The sequence below is a fragment of the Callorhinus ursinus genome, unplaced genomic scaffold (genome assembly GCF_003265705.2).
Source record: "Callorhinus ursinus isolate GAN/ISIS: 27379988/994484 unplaced genomic scaffold, GSC_fseal_2.0 scaffold13, whole genome shotgun sequence".
Lineage (NCBI taxonomy): Eukaryota > Metazoa > Chordata > Mammalia > Carnivora > Otariidae > Callorhinus > Callorhinus ursinus.
Genome location: NW_027397075.1, coordinates 25377847 through 25397397, shown reverse-complemented (window position 1 = coordinate 25397397; position 19551 = coordinate 25377847). Strand labels below are relative to the sequence as shown.

General features: G+C 37.5%; 1 protein-coding gene across 2 annotated transcripts in view; it reads left to right on the top strand.

The window, feature by feature from the left end:
* FMN2 (formin 2) overlaps positions 1-19551 on the top strand; it is a 375250-nt gene that overhangs the window by 85145 nt on the left and 270554 nt on the right. The window contains exons 4-5 of one of the 2 annotated variants that reach the window (XM_073899944.1): positions 1369-1424; positions 18689-18882. In XM_073899944.1, the coding sequence (XP_073756045.1) occupies positions 1369-1424; positions 18689-18882 (250 nt within the window). Of the gene's footprint in view, positions 1-1368; positions 1425-18688 lie in introns of both variants that reach the window. The other variant, XM_073899942.1, reaches the window with a different exon arrangement.

The following is a 19551-nucleotide window of genomic DNA, read 5'->3' as shown; positions in this document are numbered from 1 at the left end:
AAGGCAGAGGGGCATATGCAGAGACCCTGTGGAGGGAACATGGCAGCATGTTAAAGGGTAGCGAGAAGGCCAGTGTGGCCACAGCCCAGTGCGCAGGTGGGGAAGGGCAGAGGTGGTCAGACAGGTCAGGGACTGTGGACAGATGAAAGAAGGTCACTGGGCCTGTGCCGAGACTGTGCTTTAGTCTCAGTGAAATGGAAACTTTCCATGTAGTTTAACAATATGTTATAAAATTTATTTATTATTATTATTTTTTAAGATTTTATTTATTTATTGACAGAGATATAGTGAGAGAGGGAACACAAGCAGGGGGAGTGGGAGAGGGAGAAGCAGGCTTCCCGCGGAGCAGGGAGCCCGATGCGGGGCTCCATCCCAGGCCCCTGGGATCCTGACCTGAGCCGAAGGCAGACGCTTCACGACTGAGCCACCCAGGCGCCCCAGTATGTTATAAAATTTAAATGATAGGCACCTTTTATTTTTCTATAGCATTGTTACATGTATCAACTAAAATGCTGCTAAAATAGGAATTAAATTATCCTCAAGAGTGACTGCTATTTCTTGTCAAGTGTCTGGTCTTCATGCCAGTTGGGGGTGGGGAGCAGTGTGACAGGAGACAAGCTCTAGTCTTCTGCTTCCCACCAATTGCTTATATTATGTGCCTCTGATTTCTCAGCTGTAAAATGTGAACAGTAGACACGAGGAGTTGTTCTCAGACTCTACTCCGTGGAGCACTGGGGATTTCTGAAGGCCCTTTTGTTTATAAACTTTCATGCAAGCTTCCTTTAGAAGAAATCTGTCCCTTAGCTTAAAAAATAATCCTGGAATTGGTTATCCCTTAGGTTTTCCAGCAGGAATTTGCAGTCTCATAGACTCTTAAGTGACAAAGGGAGGAACGAAATCCCTTTAGAACCCCTTATTACTAATGCCTCTTGGTGGGTGGTGGAATTAGAAGGTAATTTGTCAATAGTCCGATAAGACAATTGAATTCTATCTTTCAAGGTTGGTGAGTTGGCTTCTTTCATTGTGCAGACTTTAGCTAAGTGAAAAATATAATAAGTGAATGTTTCAATAGGTACTTCCTGGCCCAAAAAAGAAGCTGGCAATTGGGAACAATAATGATTGATGTGTCAAGAAGGACATGAGGCTATTCTAATTTTAAAAATAATGACGTGTTAGTCATTATATGTGTTATATATACTGAAAAATAGTCATGTCCTCCTAATACGGAAGTATAATTGGAAGATAAATGGGATGTTTTTGGTACTTCTGGTTAAAGATATGTTTTAGTTAGTTTTGTTTTCTGGGTGAGGAAATGGGGGAAATTTTCTTATTTAAGATAACTGACTGTCTTCTTCTTTTCCAAACCAGAATCTCAGTCCGCTGTTTTGGAAACTCCAAAAAAATGTTCAGATGCTGTTCAGCGGGTAAGAAGAGCTTATTAGGATGTCGAATCCTACTCTCTTTCTTTCTTACTTTCTCTCTTAATTGTCTTAAAATTGTGACAGACTCTGATTTATTTTTTCATCTGCCAGCTAGCTTAGGTCACCCTTATTTCTCTAAGCCTTTAGGGGAATCCAGTCATGTGGAAGGGGATGTTTTCTTCCATTTAGGCTTTGCAAGGAAAATCAACCTTGAAGTGGAACTGAGTACAGGCTTTTTAAAGGCTGCATCATTCTATATCTGGCCAAAGACTTGGGCCTGACAGCAGCTGGTTCCAGCAGGAAATGGCGGCCATTCCAGATGTCACATGGAGATGTGCCTGGCTGAACTAACAGTCACATGGATACGAGTTTTAAAAAAAATGCCACAGCTTTTCTAAAATCAGATCATATTCTTAAGTTGCTTTGGTGGATGAAACATTAGGGTCTGTTTAATTTCCACAGAAACCTTTATATGGTTACTAAAAAAGCCAAATTTTATGTGTTTTTTTTCTTATGTCAAAATACTAGTAAAAAAAGACTGCAAGAAAGGAAAAACTTATATGTAATAGTAATTGTGGATAGCAGTTGTTCTTTTGGATACAAAACCATTTTTTTTAAAAAGTATTTATACTTTCTCCCAACAAATCTTTCGAAAATCACTTAGTATTAGAAACTGTCAGTAAGAAGAGCCTGTCCTCCAGCGTGGTCTAGTAGAAGAGAAGACTCTCATCAGGTTCTAGGCCCAGCTCGGTTTCTGGTTAGTATGTAACAACATACCAACCTATCTGGGACATAGTATTTTTCTCTGTAAAATTAAAGAATTTGATGGTTTTTTGAGAACTTTCCCAAGTTAAAAGATGGCTTCCCTTTTAAAAAAGCGGCAGTCCTGCATTGTACATGGAAAGTTGTGCTCCCCCTGGAGGAGAAGTGAGGGTATAACATTGGTCAAAAACTTTATTTTAAAACTTACTCATATTTAAAAAAATACAGCTATAAAGTTATTACAATACTACTGACACATGCACTATACTTTTCACCCCTATGACTTATTTATTTTATTACTGGAAGTTTGTACCTCTTAATCCCCTTCACCTGTTTTACATATCTGAAACTAATATGTCAACTATACTTCAATTAAAAAAATAATTGGGGCGTCTGGGTGGCTCAGTTGGTTAAGCATCTGTCTCTTGATTTCAGCTGAGGTCATGATCTCAGAGTCCTGAAATTAAGGTGGGGCTTGGAGCCTGCTTAAGACTCTCTCTCTCCCCCTCTGTGCCGTCCCACGCTGCGTGCGTGCGCTCTCTTTTCTCAATTAAAATAATAATAATTCAAAAATGTAGATACATTGGCCATTATTTTAACATTAAGGACACTCTTAAGGGTAGTGTCATAAAACATGTTCTTCTATTTTTTTTAAAAAAGATTTTATTTATTTATTTGAGAGAGAGAGAGAGAGAGAGCGCGCAAGAGATCCAAGAGGGTCAGAGAGAGAAGCAGACTCCCTGCTGAGCAGGGAGCCCGATGCGGGACTCGATCCTGGGACTCCAGGATCATGACCTGAGCCGAAGGCAGTCGCTTAACCAACTGAGCCACCCAGGCGCCCAGTTTTTCTAGTTTTTTGTCAGAGCAGAGACCTACATGAGGCCAGGGCACTTGGAGATGGGGAGATGGTTGGTGTTCTCAGCTGATGGTTATTTAATTAACTGTGTAATGATTAGCCACCAGTATTGAGATGAAGAAAGCTAAAAAGAGGTAAAGTGAAATAAATTCAGAAATAATTAAGAAAAACAGTGCCCTCAAAATATCCTCTCATTTTTTTTTTTTTGAGGCATGACTAAGTTGTGATCTGTGATAATATATTAGATTTTTCTAAATTCTTATTTCCAGGGCATATGTTACTGAATTTTTGTTATATATGATAATGCCAAAGAAAGCCTCAACAAAACATAATCTATACTATCAAAAATGATAAACATGTGCAACATTGCTCTATATATTAAGACTCAAGATATCCATGTGGGTAAAATTACAGTGATTTTTCTATTTCTCTTGAACTGTGAACCATGGTAAAATATATTATAATAAGCAGAAAACCTGATGCACTGGGTGATTTACAAATGCTTGACGTTACAGCTTTGGAAACTCAAGGGTGAATTAGATTGGTTTAAATTTCACATCTTCTTTCCTTGTTGCCAGTGAACTCTTAGAAGAACAGAAAATACAATTAATTGAGAGGAAACAATATTTGGAAGCAGCTGAGGTTAAGTCCTCAACAATGACATCGCTTACTTTCTTTGTCATAAGTTTACTTATGGATTGGTTCTTTTCTTAGATATGCATGTTTCATAAGTGCTTAAAGTAACTGGCCATCAAAGGGATACAGGAAACTAGAATTAATTACCAATCTACTGTGCACGTACTCTTTTACTGTATTATCTTATGCAATTCTTACAATAGTCCTTTAAAGTAACTAGTATAATTCATATTTAACTCATACAGAAAAAGATGTTTATAGTAGTTCACTTCCTTTCCCTCACTTTCACAAAATTAAGAAAGGGTTAGGAGCCAGGATTTGAATATAGGTCTCTTTGATTTTATACCTCATATTCGCTACACTCTGATAAAAAATTATACTTTTACGTGAGGAATTGCCCTATGGCTATTGCCAAAATCATTTAGATTGGTAGACGAGAAGTTTATTTTCAAAGTTATTCTATTGTATTTAAACTCTTATCATTTGTAAGGGTCAGATGTCAAGATAATGTTTCAGAGGCACGTAGAGAGACTCATTAGCTTACCTGTACGTTTTTAAGTTTTAGTATAACTTTGGTATGGTAAATTGTGCCAATTTTGCTAACTTCAGTGTTTCACTGCTCTTTAAAAAGAAAAAAAAAACCCTTACAATTTTCGTGTAAAGCACCTTGCTTTTTTCTTCTTAGTCACTAGATGGCAGTTCTGTATCTCTATAAATTACCACTACTGAAGGAAATGTGAGGTTTTAAGCCAGTTTGTTCTGTATGAGTGATGAACAGAAGAGGGTTTCTTGTCCATCCCAGGCTGCCTGCGTTATTCTGTGGTGGTAATGCGAGATCTCTAGGACTGCTTAGTCAGAGGCATGGAGCAGGGTTGGAAAGCGCCCTCTAAGTTTTTCTTCAGATGTGAGTTCAGGCACCTGTTCTCTCAATCTGAGCACACTGGAATTTATTGAATGAGTTTTGACTTTTACTCTCTCCCTGTAGTTAATAATTCCGAGAGCTCCATATCCCTAGAAAAAAACACATGACTCATAAGGCCTTTTCTCAACTAAAAGGAGGTAAAGGCTGTGGTGTTGCCAGAGAATCTGATGCTTAAAGCAAATATAGCTGACATTCAAGCAAAAAGAAAGAGCTATCTATGGCTTTCTCCCTGAGGGCTTTTATTGACGGCCCTATGGAATTAGAAGGTTTTCAGATAAAACTACATTATTTAGGACCTCATTTATTGATTATTTATTTTCAAATGATACACTCTGAAAATTTGCTATGTCGAAAGGATTATTTCAAAGAACTGTAATAGGACTCTCTTTCAATTCTATTTTATATTTTTTGGTATTTGAAATACTGAGCTATAAACCCTTTCATATTCTGCAATATATAATTATCTCTAAAAATGTTTGTTCCTATGTTAAAGATTAATATACAATAGCAAAATGGGTTACTGCCAAATTTTTAAGTTATTTTTTGCTTTTGAAATTATAATGGACCCTTGAACAAGTGTGTGTGTGTATATATATATATATATATATATATATATATAGTGTATATAGCGACCCTTGAACTAGTGTAGTTTGAACTGTGCAGGTTCATTTATATGTAGATTTTGTTCCCCAAAATATAGTACTATAAATGTATTTTCTCTTCCTTATGATTTTCTTAATAATATTTTCTTTTTTCTAACTTAGTTTATGGTAAGAATGCAGTATATAACGCATATGACATACAAAATATGTGTTAATCATCTGTTTATGTTATGGCCAAGGCTTCCAGTCTATAGGTAGTTAAGTTTAGGGGGAGTCAAAAATAATACATGCATTTTTGACTGTGTGGGTGGTTGGTGCCTCTAACTCTCATGCTGGTCAAGAGTCAACTGTACATATAAAATTGTGTTTTGAAGCATTTTCCTAAAACTCCTCACACCTTTCTAATGCAAATGGACTAGATGAAAGGTACATAGAATAAAACTTGATCTTTTAAAAATTCAAGCTTTGGGTAAGAACTGATAATATCAGGCAAATGAAAGTAGTCTCTCTACACATTATGGTTTTTATTAATTGTGAATAGCCACATCTATTACTAAGTCCTGGATAATAAAAAGAAATTAAACAGTATCAGCACTCTTAGCCCATATGTTGGATTATTTATATGTAAATAAATTCTCAAAGGTCAGCAACATGCTTATGACTTGAGATCACTGGCAAAATCTTATCTCAGTCCAATTTTAACCTCCTTTGAAATTGGCTTACAAACTCTTCTCTTAGGATCCTGCTCTGATCAGCTCCTGGGTCCCCTTGATGCCTAATTTGATTGCAGACTTATTTGAGGAATTAAATATTCTTTCCCATTGGTTCTCCTTAAAGTGTCTGTTATAGTGCTCTTCATACAATAACCACTCAGTACAATTTATTATTAGTTTCAGAAACATCTTTTTTTGGGGACAAATCAAGGAAACAGATGTGAGTAATTGTGAGGTAGCCTAGTTGATGGTGCTTGAGGGATTACTCACATGTGTCTTGGCATCGAAAAGTTTAGAGAATAAAAGAAGTATTGGTCAGATCAAAAGAAAGTATTGGTCAGATCACTGAATATTCACTCAGTGGGGTGAATATAATTCTAAAAGGATAATGATGAAGACTTACAAAAACAAGAAGCCACTTGAATTTTGTTGGAACATATCACACATATCAAAGGGTTGGAAAAACATTGTTTAATGTAAGTTCCTTCTAAACTCTATGGCAAAAAGCAATATGAATTTCCATGGTTATTAAAAACCTACAAAATGATGATTCACAAGACAAGTAAACAACTAAAATATAAACCAGGGTAAGAAAAACAGGGTTAAGTTAAAGGAGAGAGGGAGAGAGATGGCTGAGGGAAGAAAACATGAGTCAGTCTAGTCATCCTTGAAGTTTGCCTCAGACTGATCATTCTTAGGTGTTTCACAAACCCTTCGACCCAGTGAGTCTGGGGAGGGGCAGGGTGAGAGGTGGTTGGGAAGGGTAGAGATGCAGGACACCCTGGTGGAGGCACTGACATTGAAAATGGGTAGCATTTGGGCAAGGTATTTACCAGAATATGTTAAGGGGAAGAAAGGATTTTTCTGGAAAATATATTTTCATTTTGTGGAAACCCCCAACTAGCTCACAGAAAAATGTAGACATTTTAACTTCAGAAATAAAGAGAAAAGAAACTGTTCTGTTAATTTTAAGAATGAAAAGCAGTTAGCATCTGGAAAACAGTTAAAGTTTGAGATGAGAATGTGAGGAAAGAATTAGATATTACACTTTGTTTTCACTTTTCTCTAGGGCAGTAGGGCTGGGAGGTGAAATGAAGTTACATCTTTGTTCTGTTGAGTGGTTAGATGGTATATACCTCATTTGTGCCATACAACACTGTTGATGTCCTATAGAGAATGACAAATTGTTCAAGCAGCTGATCTGAAAGAGTAGCTGAGCCGATAAAAGTTCTTAACCTACAATAGTTGCTTATCCTTTATTGGACATCTGTTGAAGTACTATGTACAAGGTATTTGTGGTAGGTATTGAAGGAAATACAAATGGCTATAAGGTCCCAGGCTCTTCTGTATACAGGAAATGATTTGTAGGATATAATGTGATTCTGTTGAGGTGTTTAATATAATGTATTGCAGAACTTAAAAAAAAGGAATATTGTTGAGAAATTGTTATTAAGGACAACTTCTTAGGAAGGGTGCAACTAGTGATCATTTTTGGACAGGTGGAGGGAAGGAGAGTGAGAATTTCAGATGAGAAAAGAGAATAACGGCACAGGAGTGAAAGTGAATATGGCATTTTGGCAGGGGGCTTGGGAAAGGACATGACAGGCACGGTAGTCCAGGTGACCAGTTGATGTTAAGAGTTGGCTCAGTTCTCTCCTCTAGCAACCCAGCTTTGCTTTCCACCTCCTGGGCCTCTGCCCATGGCCCAGTCTTATCTGGATTGCTGGGATAGTCCCCAACAGGGCTCTGTACTTCCTCTCTTAATCCCCTCTAATCTTTCCTCCACAATGCCTTGAGTGATTTTTCTAAAATCCAAATTTACTTATGTCTGATATCTGCTAAGACTCATTTAATGACTGTTCCTAGCATTTGAGAAAAAAATCAGACTCCTGAGTTTGACATACAGGCTTTTCCTTGCCATCCTCCATCTTTAGCCTTACCACCAACTATTTCCTACGTTTGGTTTGTTCCACTCTGAAAAACATGCCCTAGTTTTCTGAAAAATAACCCAATATTAGGATCCTTCATATCTGTCTTTTTATATGTTTCTTTGGTACTCCTACCCTCCCCCCCTTTAAAATCTAGTTAATTCCTGTTTCTTAATCTAAACTCATGTTAAACTTTACTTCCACTTAGACACTTTCCCTGAGACTTCAATCTGGAGAGTCCTTTTGGCATCCCTACTCTGGGACCCCCTATACTTATCTTGCTTTTCTGAAATGGTTGAATTATGCATGTCTCATAGAGAGTTGAGCTCCTTAAAACCAAGACTGTCCTTATTTTCTTTGTCCCTCCTGTATCTAACATAGCACCTGACATTTTTTAGGAGCTCGGAAAAATATCTGATGAATGGCTAATTAGTAGGAGACCACACTGACTAGAGCAGGGGGTGCTTATTGGGGAGTGATAGAAAATTTGCCTCTATTCATACATGGTGATTGAGGATATGGACTTTGGACCAGTTTCCGTGGGCATAAATACCACTTACTCTTTTAACTGGCAAATCTGAGCACAGTATTTTGCTCTCTGTGCCTTAGTTTCCTCATCTATAAAGTTTTATCATAAGGGGTTTCGTGAGATTTAAATGCATTAATTTAAGTGCGTTCATTTAAAAGCATTAATTTATGTGCTCCTGGAACATAATAGGCCCTCAGAATGTTAGCTGTTACTATCATTGTTGTTATATCCGGTTTTGAAAGTTGCTTTCATAATTGAGTTGATCCTCTTTATTCATAGATTCTGTATTTGCAGAATACATATCCACAATGTTTGTAGCCCTAAAATCAATACTCACAGGGCTTTCATGTTCATCTGTAGACATGCACAAAGTGGGGAGCAATTTGAGTTGCCCTACATGCACTTTCCCAGCTGAGGTGGAACAAGGTGACACTCTGCCTTTTTGTTTCAGCTCATACTATAAAAAATATCCTTTTTGCAATCCATTTAGTGCCATATATATATTTTTTTTGCCTCTTTGTGCTTTTTGTTGGTCTCGCTGCTTAAAATGGCCCCCTGGGCATAGTACTGCAGGGATGTCTAGTGTTCCCACGTGCAGGAAAGTGTGACATGCCTCACGGAGGCGATGCATGTATTAGATATGCTTCATTCAGACAAGAGTTATAATGCTATTGTGTGAGTACAATGGCAGTAAATCCACAATATATATTACATGAGATGACTTTAAACAGAAATGTAGAGAAAACAACGTTGCGTATCGATCAGTTGATGAAAATGTGGCCAAAGGCTTGTAGAAACCTAACTCTGTGTTTTCCTTAGGATCCATGGTTGAATGTTCACTAATTCATTATTCACTTTATAGAGTATAACAACTGTGAATAATGATAATTGACTGAATCTATGTAATTCTCACAGTATCCCTTTGGAGTAGGGCAGGGTATGTAGTAGGATATCTACTTTTTACAGGCTATGAAAGACCTTATGAACCAAGTAGAGAATTTAAAATGTCTTATGAGTAGCATATGAACATAAGAGCCGTAAGTTTTTGAGCAAAAAAGCACATGAGTTGACACAATTACCTGGCAAGAGAATGTAGAATTAATAGGAGGAGGGTAAGTAGAACCAGGAAGGAGGACCAGTTATTAAACTCTCGATGTATCCCCACTGTCAGGTAAGGAGGATCTAGACTAAGGTGCTGTTCTGATAAAAGGGAAGGTAGCGGCCAAAAGTTGAAACAATAGTTGGCCAAAGGTAACCATATTTAGCGTATGCATTGACTGTAGTTCTCAAAGTGTGGTCCAGCAGCATTAGCATTACTTGGCAACTGGTCAGAAATGAAAATTCCCAGGCCCTGCTCCAGACCTACTGAATTGGAAACTCTGAGGGTGGGAACTAGCAATTTGTATTTTAACAAGTCCTCTGTGTGATTCTGGTACACATTATGAGCTCAGTGGATTAGAAAAAGTGATCGAAGTATATTACTATGCCTAGACGAACTGCAAGACAGGGAGTTAATATTTCTTTGCAAATCAATGCATTTTAAATTTAAGGAAAATATAGTGTAATCAAAAAGCAATGATAGCTAAGCAGTCACAATATGGAAGTGAAGTATTGATGGGAGAGGAAAACTCGGAAATAATCATACAGAGATCAAGACTAAAGACATAAAAATCGATGTTCTCTCCCAGCATATATAGAGAGGTTAGTGGGCTAAGGACAAAGTCTTCGGAGTTACTGTAGGTTTGGTACACTACACCCCAAAAAAATCCAAAGGAGGGAACAGAGAAAAAGAAATGGGAAGGAGAGAGTATAAAATTATAGACAAGAAGAAGAATAGGAGGGACTACTGGGACAGCAATTGCAGGAGAACATCAGGGTTGAAAGGCAGCCCTACCACTCTGGCTAACGTTTCTAATCCATCCCATTCGATTTCTTCCAAGCTTTGCTTTTTATGAAGTCTTTCATGTTGGAGATTAGTTGTGTGTTAAGGAAGGAAGGTGGTGAAGAGGTGGAACACTGAGTTGCACTTTATAACCACAGAGCGTTAATGAAAATGAAACTATCATAAAATAGTGTTTTTCTTCCTTGTGCTGTTTGGGACTATGTTGCTTTAGAGTGTGATCCAGAATGTTGCCACAACTCTAGCTCAAATAACTAGAGAGAAAATTCAGAGATGTAGGGGAACCAAAAAGGCAGGTTCTCTTTGCTGTTTCTTTCTCTTTTTCCTGACCCCCTTTCCCAAACATGTTTATTACTTCTACTTTGGTTATTCACTAATGATGTTGACGTTCCATCGATCAAATTGTTATCCACTATTGCAATAAAGAGATGTTAAAAGGAATACAGCCAATTATGAGTTCTAACTAATCCCTCTCCCTCATGTTTCTCATGTATGCAATGAAGGGATTGGAAGAGATTGTCATCCATTCCAGTTTGAGAGTATCATAATTTCAGTAGTTCATCTTTTCATTGTAAGGATTCCAGAGGTGCCATTTTAGCTCTCTATGTGTGAAGCTCTTCTTTTCCATAATATGTTCTTCTTTAAGAAGACCTAGGTAAGTTATTTTCTACTTACCATATGTTCTGATATTCCCTCCTTTCTTGAAATTCCTTTTCAAACTTGAAATTGATGGTACTTTATTTTTATCTATAATCTTATCTATTTAAAACCTGGATTTGCTTTCCTGTAGAATCATGTATAGCATGTGTTGGCTTATTGTAAATCTGGAATGCCATTGGTTTGTTCAAAAACCTTAGAATGTTGTTTAGAATTTAGATCATGACAAATAGAGAATTTATATGCTTCTGTGAAGAGTAGGATTTATATTTTACAGATGTCCAGAGGTATCCTAACTTGGCAGTAACATGGCCTTAGAATTTAGCAGAACTTGAAAATCTGAATATGATAGAAAATAAACTACATATCTCATATTAACACTTACAAAATAAATTATCACAGTATTAACTTACCAATAGCTGTTTTTATATTCCAGGCTCTGAAAGTATCTTGCTTACATTATAAACATCATAAAGTTTCAAAGACAAAGCAAATTAACTTTTCAGCAAAAGCTTTACTTGAGTGTATCTTGGCTTCCTTTTTGACAGTTTTAGCCTTAATGTTACATTAATGTTTCTTTTTCTGGGAATCAGATAATCTTGTAATTGGAAAAAAATTTTGGTGAACATTTTATTTTTTAATGGAAACTTGTATTTTGTGATATGCAAGTGTTCAAACAATTTATAAGAACTAACCATCACCACCCACATATAAGATTATACAGGAATGGAAGAATTTTGGCTGGTGTATTGTATATAATTGTTCAGCCAAAGTGGATGGCAGACTTTACTGCTTATAATGATTTAGGGGATTGAAGTAATATTTTAAAATACAAACAATCTCAACATTGGTAATATATAAGGTATATTAGATACTGTTTTGAATAACTAAAATAGATTTGTTATCTTTCTTCCATTTATAGGGATGTACCCATTATTTGGATTCTGTGAAAAATTATAAAGATTACTTTTTTTCTACTCTCCTTTTAAAAAATTTGTTTATTTTAACTTTTAATAGTGAGAACCATTAGCGTTGGATAAACTGTCACACGATTACTGGAAATGCTGTCTTTTTGAAAAGTGTAGAAGTCTAAAGATAATAGAAAGTACGTTTTACCACTGTCAAATCCTTTGAGGATCTGATAGGCCTCTATCTAGTTATACCCCTAAAGAGATGGAAGATTAAGTACCAGGCACAGGACACAAGGAACAGACTCTCAACTTGAGGGCCTTCCATGGACCACAGAGTGCCTGGCAGGCTCTTAGAGATTAAATCTGAGCTTTGTGGGTGGGCCCTGAGAGGACTTTTGTTCAAATGGCCAGAGAATAGACAGTATTTTTTTTTCTTGATAATAACTATTATTTACCATATAAATTTCTTTAATAATCTTTGAAAAAAATGAAAAATATACCCAAATAGAAACCAGCTCTTAACTGCTGATAGGCACCACAGCCTTGGCTAAATAGCTCTATAGAACGCCTCAGCTGATGGAATTGGTACTCTCTGAGAGCCAGCCAGCCCTCTACTGATAGCCCTGGATAAGGAAGGTCAGATAAGATTCTTTGAAGACTCTCAGCTCAATTCAGAACCAAAAATCTTACATACATTTGGCTACTCTGTAAGAATAGATGGCTGACCTTATTTTATGGGTTAATCAGTTAATGTTTGAGATGAGCTTAATTGCTGTTTCCTGGAATGGAGAAGTAGGATTGTAACATTGATTTGGGCTGGGATTTTGAAGGTAAAGATCGGGTCATAGAGGGGAATCAGGATTTCAGCAAATTGTTTTTCTGTTCTCTCTACATTGGGATTAATGTAAGAAGCACATAGTCTCTCACTCCAACTTTTTTCCATGTCCTTTATCTGTAATAATTATCTCTACACAACAATTCTCTGCACAAATGTCAGCCTTTTGTCTTTGCAGTCTGTTTATTCTCTGTAAACTCATTGACTTCATCACCTTCCTGGCACCAAAAGCCTAGCATCGCCATATTTACTGCAAAGTCAGTTTTGGAATTTTGTTCTCTTGTCTGTTTCCTCTGCCACTTCCCTGTTCTAGTTCTTACTGCATCTTACGTTTGAAAACCTGTGAAGCTTATGAAGTGTGTCACTCCCTTATTTTCTCATCTTTTTCTTATCTGAGTGTCCTCAATGGTCACTTTGTTTAAAAAATAAGTAAAATACATAACAGAACAATATAGTCTAATAAAATTGACCACTTGTAATATTAGGTCTAAACCCAAATCTATCCCCCCTTAACTTGGACCATCTGTTATTATCTACCAAGCTTTAGTTTTGGCAGTGTCAGTTTATCAGTGTTTGTGGATGTTTTAAGCCACATGATACAAATATATTTCAGTGTAGGGTGAAATTGCCAAACTTGCAGAAGGTGTAGAATTCCCTGAAGTCAGGGAAGGTGATGGAGAACCTGAATCACATGAAGTGATTGATTCATGAGTACCTGACAGAGCTAGATGATTTGGTAAGGATGATAATTGACATATATGTTTGAAAAGATTAATTTGCTTATCAGAAGATTGTCAGAGGTCACTGGGGAAAAGGATGAATTTCTCCAATGCTATAAAAAAAGACCATCTTTTCATAAAAGATGTCATATATCATGGTATTATATATATATGACGGAAAGTTTGTGCTGTAGAAAATTAACACTTGAATCATTTTAATTCTGACAATTTGTTCATGCTTACCATTAGGAGAAAAAATTGTTTTAGAAATAAGGATATAGTTGCTTTCTTTTTTTTTTAATTTTATTTTATTATGTTATGTTAGTCACCATACATTACATCATTAGTTTTTGATGTAGTGTTCCATGATTCATTGTTTGTGTATAACACCCAGTGCTCCATGCAGAACGTGCCCTCCTTAATACCCATCACCGGGTTAACCCATCCCCCCACCGCCTCCCCTCTAAAACCCTGTTTCTCAGAGTTCATAGTCTCTCATGGTTCGTGTCCCCGTCTGATATCCCCCTTTCATTTTTCCCTTCCTCCTATCTTCTTCTTCTTCTTCTTTTTTTTTTTTTAACATATAATGCATTACTTGTTTCAGAGGTAAAGGTTTTGGATTATAACACTCACACAAAACACACAGTGCTCACCATAGCACATAACCTCCCCAATGTCCATCACCCAGCTACCCCATCCCTCCCACCCCCCACCACTCCAACAACCCTGTTTTTTTTCCTGAAATTAAGAATTCCTCATACCAGTGAGATCATATGATACGTCTTTCTCTGATTGACTTATTTCGCTTAGTTGCTTTATTTTCTTTCTTTCTTTCTTTCTTAGGAAGAGAGGATCTTTTTTCCACAATTAAAAAAAAAACTTTTATTTGCATTTATTTTATGCTGAATTTATTCCTAAGCTATAAGTTTTTGTTTCCTCTTTTTTTTCTGGGATATCTTTTTTTTTTTTTTTTAATCCTGTGCAATCTCCTCTTTTTAGAAACAACTTTTTCTTTTTCAGTAAGGATCATCTCAGTGTGGCAATGGGAGCTCATGTATGGGTTAATCTGATTGTGAGCTCTATAAATCTGGCGGTATATGTCTGGGGGCTTTTGTTTACATGGATGTGCTCTATGACCAGATAATCTACATCTAAATCCTTTAGTTCAGCATTACTGTCTGCAAAAATTCAGCATTCTTTTTGGGACATTGACTCTGTGTCCAGCTCTATTCTTTGGCCTGGGCATACTTACCAACCACACCATTGTAACTATGGAATGGCATCCATTGCTTCTATAAAGTGACATCTTTCAGATACTTAGTGGCTTTTCCCATATGCATACCCTGAGTGGTTTCACTAGTGTTCTTAAAGTGAACATGAAAATTTGAATGTCTTGATTTGCATGATGTTGTTAGATTTTCTGGGTCAAGTGAATAGTGAACCATTTTTAGGGATTACCTCAGGATGCTTACAGGAGGAGCCTTTTTTCCCCTCCATATTTTATTCTGAAATATTGGCACATGGTTATATCAGTCAGGCTTTACTGAGGAGCCAGAAACCATAGTAGATATGTTAAACGGAAGGGTTTACTGTATAAAGTTAACTTTTTCATAAAAAGGTTAGGAAGTTTGAAAGATCTACTTCTAGGCTGAAACTTTTCAAAGAGATCATATACAACTGGTATACCAGGGAAGCTAAAACCTTTGAGGCTACCATTGGAAACTGGAGAGTGGACAGTGGAATGTTGTTCCAGAGCAGCTTCCAGCTAGCAGATCTTGATTGCTAACAGAACAGTTAAGGACACTGGAGTATGGCTCCTATCTCATTCCACTTTCTAAATCTCTGTGCAAGTACATCTAATTGGATGAACATAACTGCAAGGGGGTCTGTAAATGTAGTTTTTCTTTCCACTTCTGCACATAGAAGGAGAGGGAGCTAGAGGTTGGGAGTCAATCTGCAGTAACTGCCAAATTGTCTTGATTTCATTTAAGAAGTCTTTTTCTGTTATATCATGTGTAATGGGATACTCTTTTATCTTTTTCCTGCTGGCTGGTGTAAGTAATTAGAAAGGCTGAAAATCTCAGGAATCTTTCCAGTCACTGGTACTATGACTTTCTATGATCGTTGGCTTTGAGTGCTGTGTTGGACTAGTTGGCTTGTAAGTGTGGGAGCATAAATCCATGTAGAAAGAAGTATAATCGTTGCTATTGTGCTAGGCTGTTATGATTTAGGATTAATTCCTCCTCTTATTTCTCTTCCTTCTCCTTCATGTCCTTTACTTTTATATAGCTTTCATTATATTCCTTCCCCAGATTAAGGAATTTTTCAGATATGATTTCCTCAAATAAATTTCCTGCCCTTTTTTTTCTCTCTTCATCTTCTGGGACTTCTATAATATGAATGTTACTACATTTGATGGGGTCACTGAGTTCCCTACGTCTATTCTTGTATTCCATAATTCCTCTTTCTCTCTTTTATTCAGCTCCATTATTTTCCATTATTTTGTCTTCTATATCACTTATTCTTTCCTCTGCCTCTTCCATCCTTGTGTTCATTGCATTCAGTCTCTTTGGAATCTCAGTTATTTCATTTTTCATTTCTGACTGATTGTTTTTTAACTCCTTTATCTCTGTGGTAAGGGTTTCCCTGAAGTCTTCCACGCTTTTCTCAAGCCCAGTGAGCATCCTTATGATTGTTGTTTAAAACCTCCATGAGCCATATTACTTGTATCTGTTTCAGTTAGATCTCTGGCCATGATCTTATTTTGTTGTTTCATTTGGGATGAATTCCTCCATCTTGGCATTTTGTCTAAGTCTCTGTCTTCTTCTTTGTGTTAGAAAGTCCTATTATGTTTCCTGCTCCTGGGAATAATGGCCTTATGAAGAGGAGGTCATATAGTGCTTTCATTATATTCAAATCTACAATGAAAAAGAGCTGGCCTCGGTAATAACATTTAAGAAATGAGTTTAGAAAACTCTTCCAGAATTTACTTCTTGTGTGCCTTTCATCACCTAATCTTTTTACTTTTAAGGTTGTGCTGGAGAAATGAAAGTAATCTTACATTTTACTAACCACTAACCCAGGGTAAGAAAGATGTACTGAATAATTATGTGTTGTATTGGGATTAATTTGGGAGCTAGTCTTTTGGCTTTTGGTTTGTTCTTATAATTACTAGCATCATAATTGGAGAGTGGAATGAAGTACAGTAGTCAAGGGCACCTGGGTGGCTCAGTCAGTTAAGCAGCTGCCTTCGACTCAGGTCATGATCCTGGAGTCCTGGGATCGAGTCCCACATCGGGCTCCCTGCTCAGCGAGGGGCTTGCTTCTCCCTCTAACCCTCCCCCCCTCTCATGTACTCTCTCTCTCTCTCATTCTCACTCTCTCAAAATAAATAAATAAATCCTAAAAAAAAAAGAAGTACAGTAGTCAAAAAAGATATTATTATAGTTATTTTTTTAACCATGGACCATTTAGAAAATATATGGCATGATTTCTCAAACTATGCATTGTAATACTTTAGTCTTTTGTGTAGACATTGGTGAAAAATAGCAACAAAGTATCTAAATATATATAGGAATATCTATATTTACAAATAAATAAAAGGTGCCTCTCAAATTTTTGCCTGTTTAAAGTGAATTACATTCTTTTATTAGTTGAAAAGCAAATTAATTTCCCTTTCAGTTTTCTTCCATAGTAAGGGCCATGTGGCATTATATGACAATAGGGAAATAAAGCACCTTGTGTAAGGACCATGACTCTGAAGTTACAGGTTCTCCTTAGTTCTCAACAAGCATCATAATTGGTGTAAAGCAAGTTGAATGTTGTAGTAAGAGTTAGGGTTTCCAGGGAAGAAGTACAGGGGTTAGTATTAAGACTATTAAGTTTATACATTCTTTACTCCCCATGGGAGGGATGGGTACCTAGCTCTGAAGATTTTAACAACTATACACATAGCACCAAAAATGCTTCATTTATAGTAAATATTGTAAATACATTTACAGAAAGAACATTTCTGTCTTGTTCATCTGCAGTTTTTCCATTGCAGATGGGTTAGGTATTTGTTTTGAATTTAATAAAGGGGAAATAAAAAATTTATTTTTTATTTTGTGGAGAGTTTTCTTGGATCCAGAGTTTACCCCTGGGCAAGCAGGATATGAGTTTGGTTTTACACTGAACATAATCTTGGTATTCTCTCTTAATTATTCTTTCATTATTTGTAAAGAGCAGGCCTGGAGTGGCAGCTTCAGGCTCTCATGTGGGGAAGGTAATAGATGTGTGTGTCTGTGGACTATGGCTCATTATGGAGGCCTCTATTGGAATCATCTATGGAAAGCCCTAGGACACTCTGGAGAAACAGCTGTCAGTAGGAGAACTCTCCCACATTCTCTTTGCCTTGTATTCCAGCCTCGAATGAGCAAATCCGTGTCTGCCTGAGCAGTTGTCTGACGTTGTAGCTTCACACAGCTGGGGTTTGTCCTCCCATCTCTTTTACCTTCTCCTATTCCTTTTTCCTACTTTTATCTTTACCCATGGCTTGTTCTTCTCTTTTCATTTTGTCATCTGTTATTCATATTTAATTTACCCATAGGACTTTCCCCTTTTTTCACCCCAAAGCATTTTCTTTTTCTTTAAGGATTTCTGGTTGATTCTATGCGTTGGGAATGGAAGACACCATTTAGAGGTGAGGGTGACCCCTACATTGGCCCAGTTGTTATCAGACATCTTTATAAATTGTGCAGAGTCATAGGTATCACTTTCTGAAATGCCTTTGGTAAGAGATTAAAATTACAGTAAAACATGATGGAAGTGAAATGATACATGTGCATACAGATGTCAAAGCTATTTCAAATAATCTTATTGGAGACTCTTTCAGTGACTACCTTTAAAATGTAGTGATAACTTTTAAAACTGAGGATTTAAAATGTCTTTAGGGACTATCTTAAGAGCAAGTGGTATTGGGCAGGTATGAGAGGAGGCTGTCTTGGAAATAAATTGGTTTGTCACTCAGGATTTTTTCCCCTATTCTCAGTGGCCTCCTTGTCTTTAGTGATATCATTTAAAGAACAGACAAACAAGGGCCTTTGGCCTTTATGGTAATGTGTGTGAACCACTTTGAAGTCCAAGGGTGGAAAAGGGGGGATACATAGAAATACTAATAGTGTCTTTCTATCGAGGGATCTTTCTGGAAGTATTACAACAAACAAATGTATTTTGCAAGTTTTAAAATTATTTTGTTATTTTAATATTTTTTGATCCTTATTTTCTATTTAACTGTATTTAACTTTGTTGCCCCTCAGGAAGTTTTTGACATGAAGTCTGAAGGACAGGCAACTGTAATTCAGCAGCTGGAACAGACCATTGAGGATCTGAGGACCAAAATAGCTGAGCTGGAGAAGCAGTATCCTGCCCTGGATGTGGATGTGGCCAGTGGCCGTCATGGGGCTCACAATGGAGTGGCATCGTTAGAAGGTGTCTGTCTTGAAGCTCTCAGGTTAGGAGAAAAGGATGTACATCATCAAAGGATTTTACAGGCAAAGTCAATCCAGACGTCCCCGACGGAAGAGGGTGGGATACCGACACTGCCTTCTGTTAATGCACTACCAGAGTGTCCTCCCTGCCCACCTGGGCCCGAAAGTGGAGACTCAGCTATGCCCTCCTCACCTTCTGGACCTCAGACAAAATTCTGCTCAGAGATTTCTTTGATTGTGTCTCCAAGGCGAATATCAGTACAGCTCGACACACATCAGCCCACTTTGCCTCCAGCACCTCCATCCCTTCCGAGGTCTGACAGTCAAAGACAGGCCGGGTCACAACCTTCCCATCCTTCTCTTCATACTGAGTCTGAAACCAGCCATCAATACTCTGTTTTCTCTTCCTTTGACAATAGCCATAGCATCCAACCCTCCCCACCTCTGCCTTGCACAGAGTCTTCCAGCTCCATGCCTGGAGTGGGCATGGTGGTCCCCCCACCTCCCCCTCTCCCTGGCACAACAGGGCCTGCTCTGCCCAGTACAGCCATCCCCCCACCTCCTCCTCTGCCTGGTACAGAAATGCTACCCCCCACTCCTCCGCCTTTGCCTGGTGAGGGAATACCTCCTCCCCCTCCCTTGCCAGGTGAGGGAATACCTCCTCCCCCACCTCTTCCTGGAGTGGGAATACC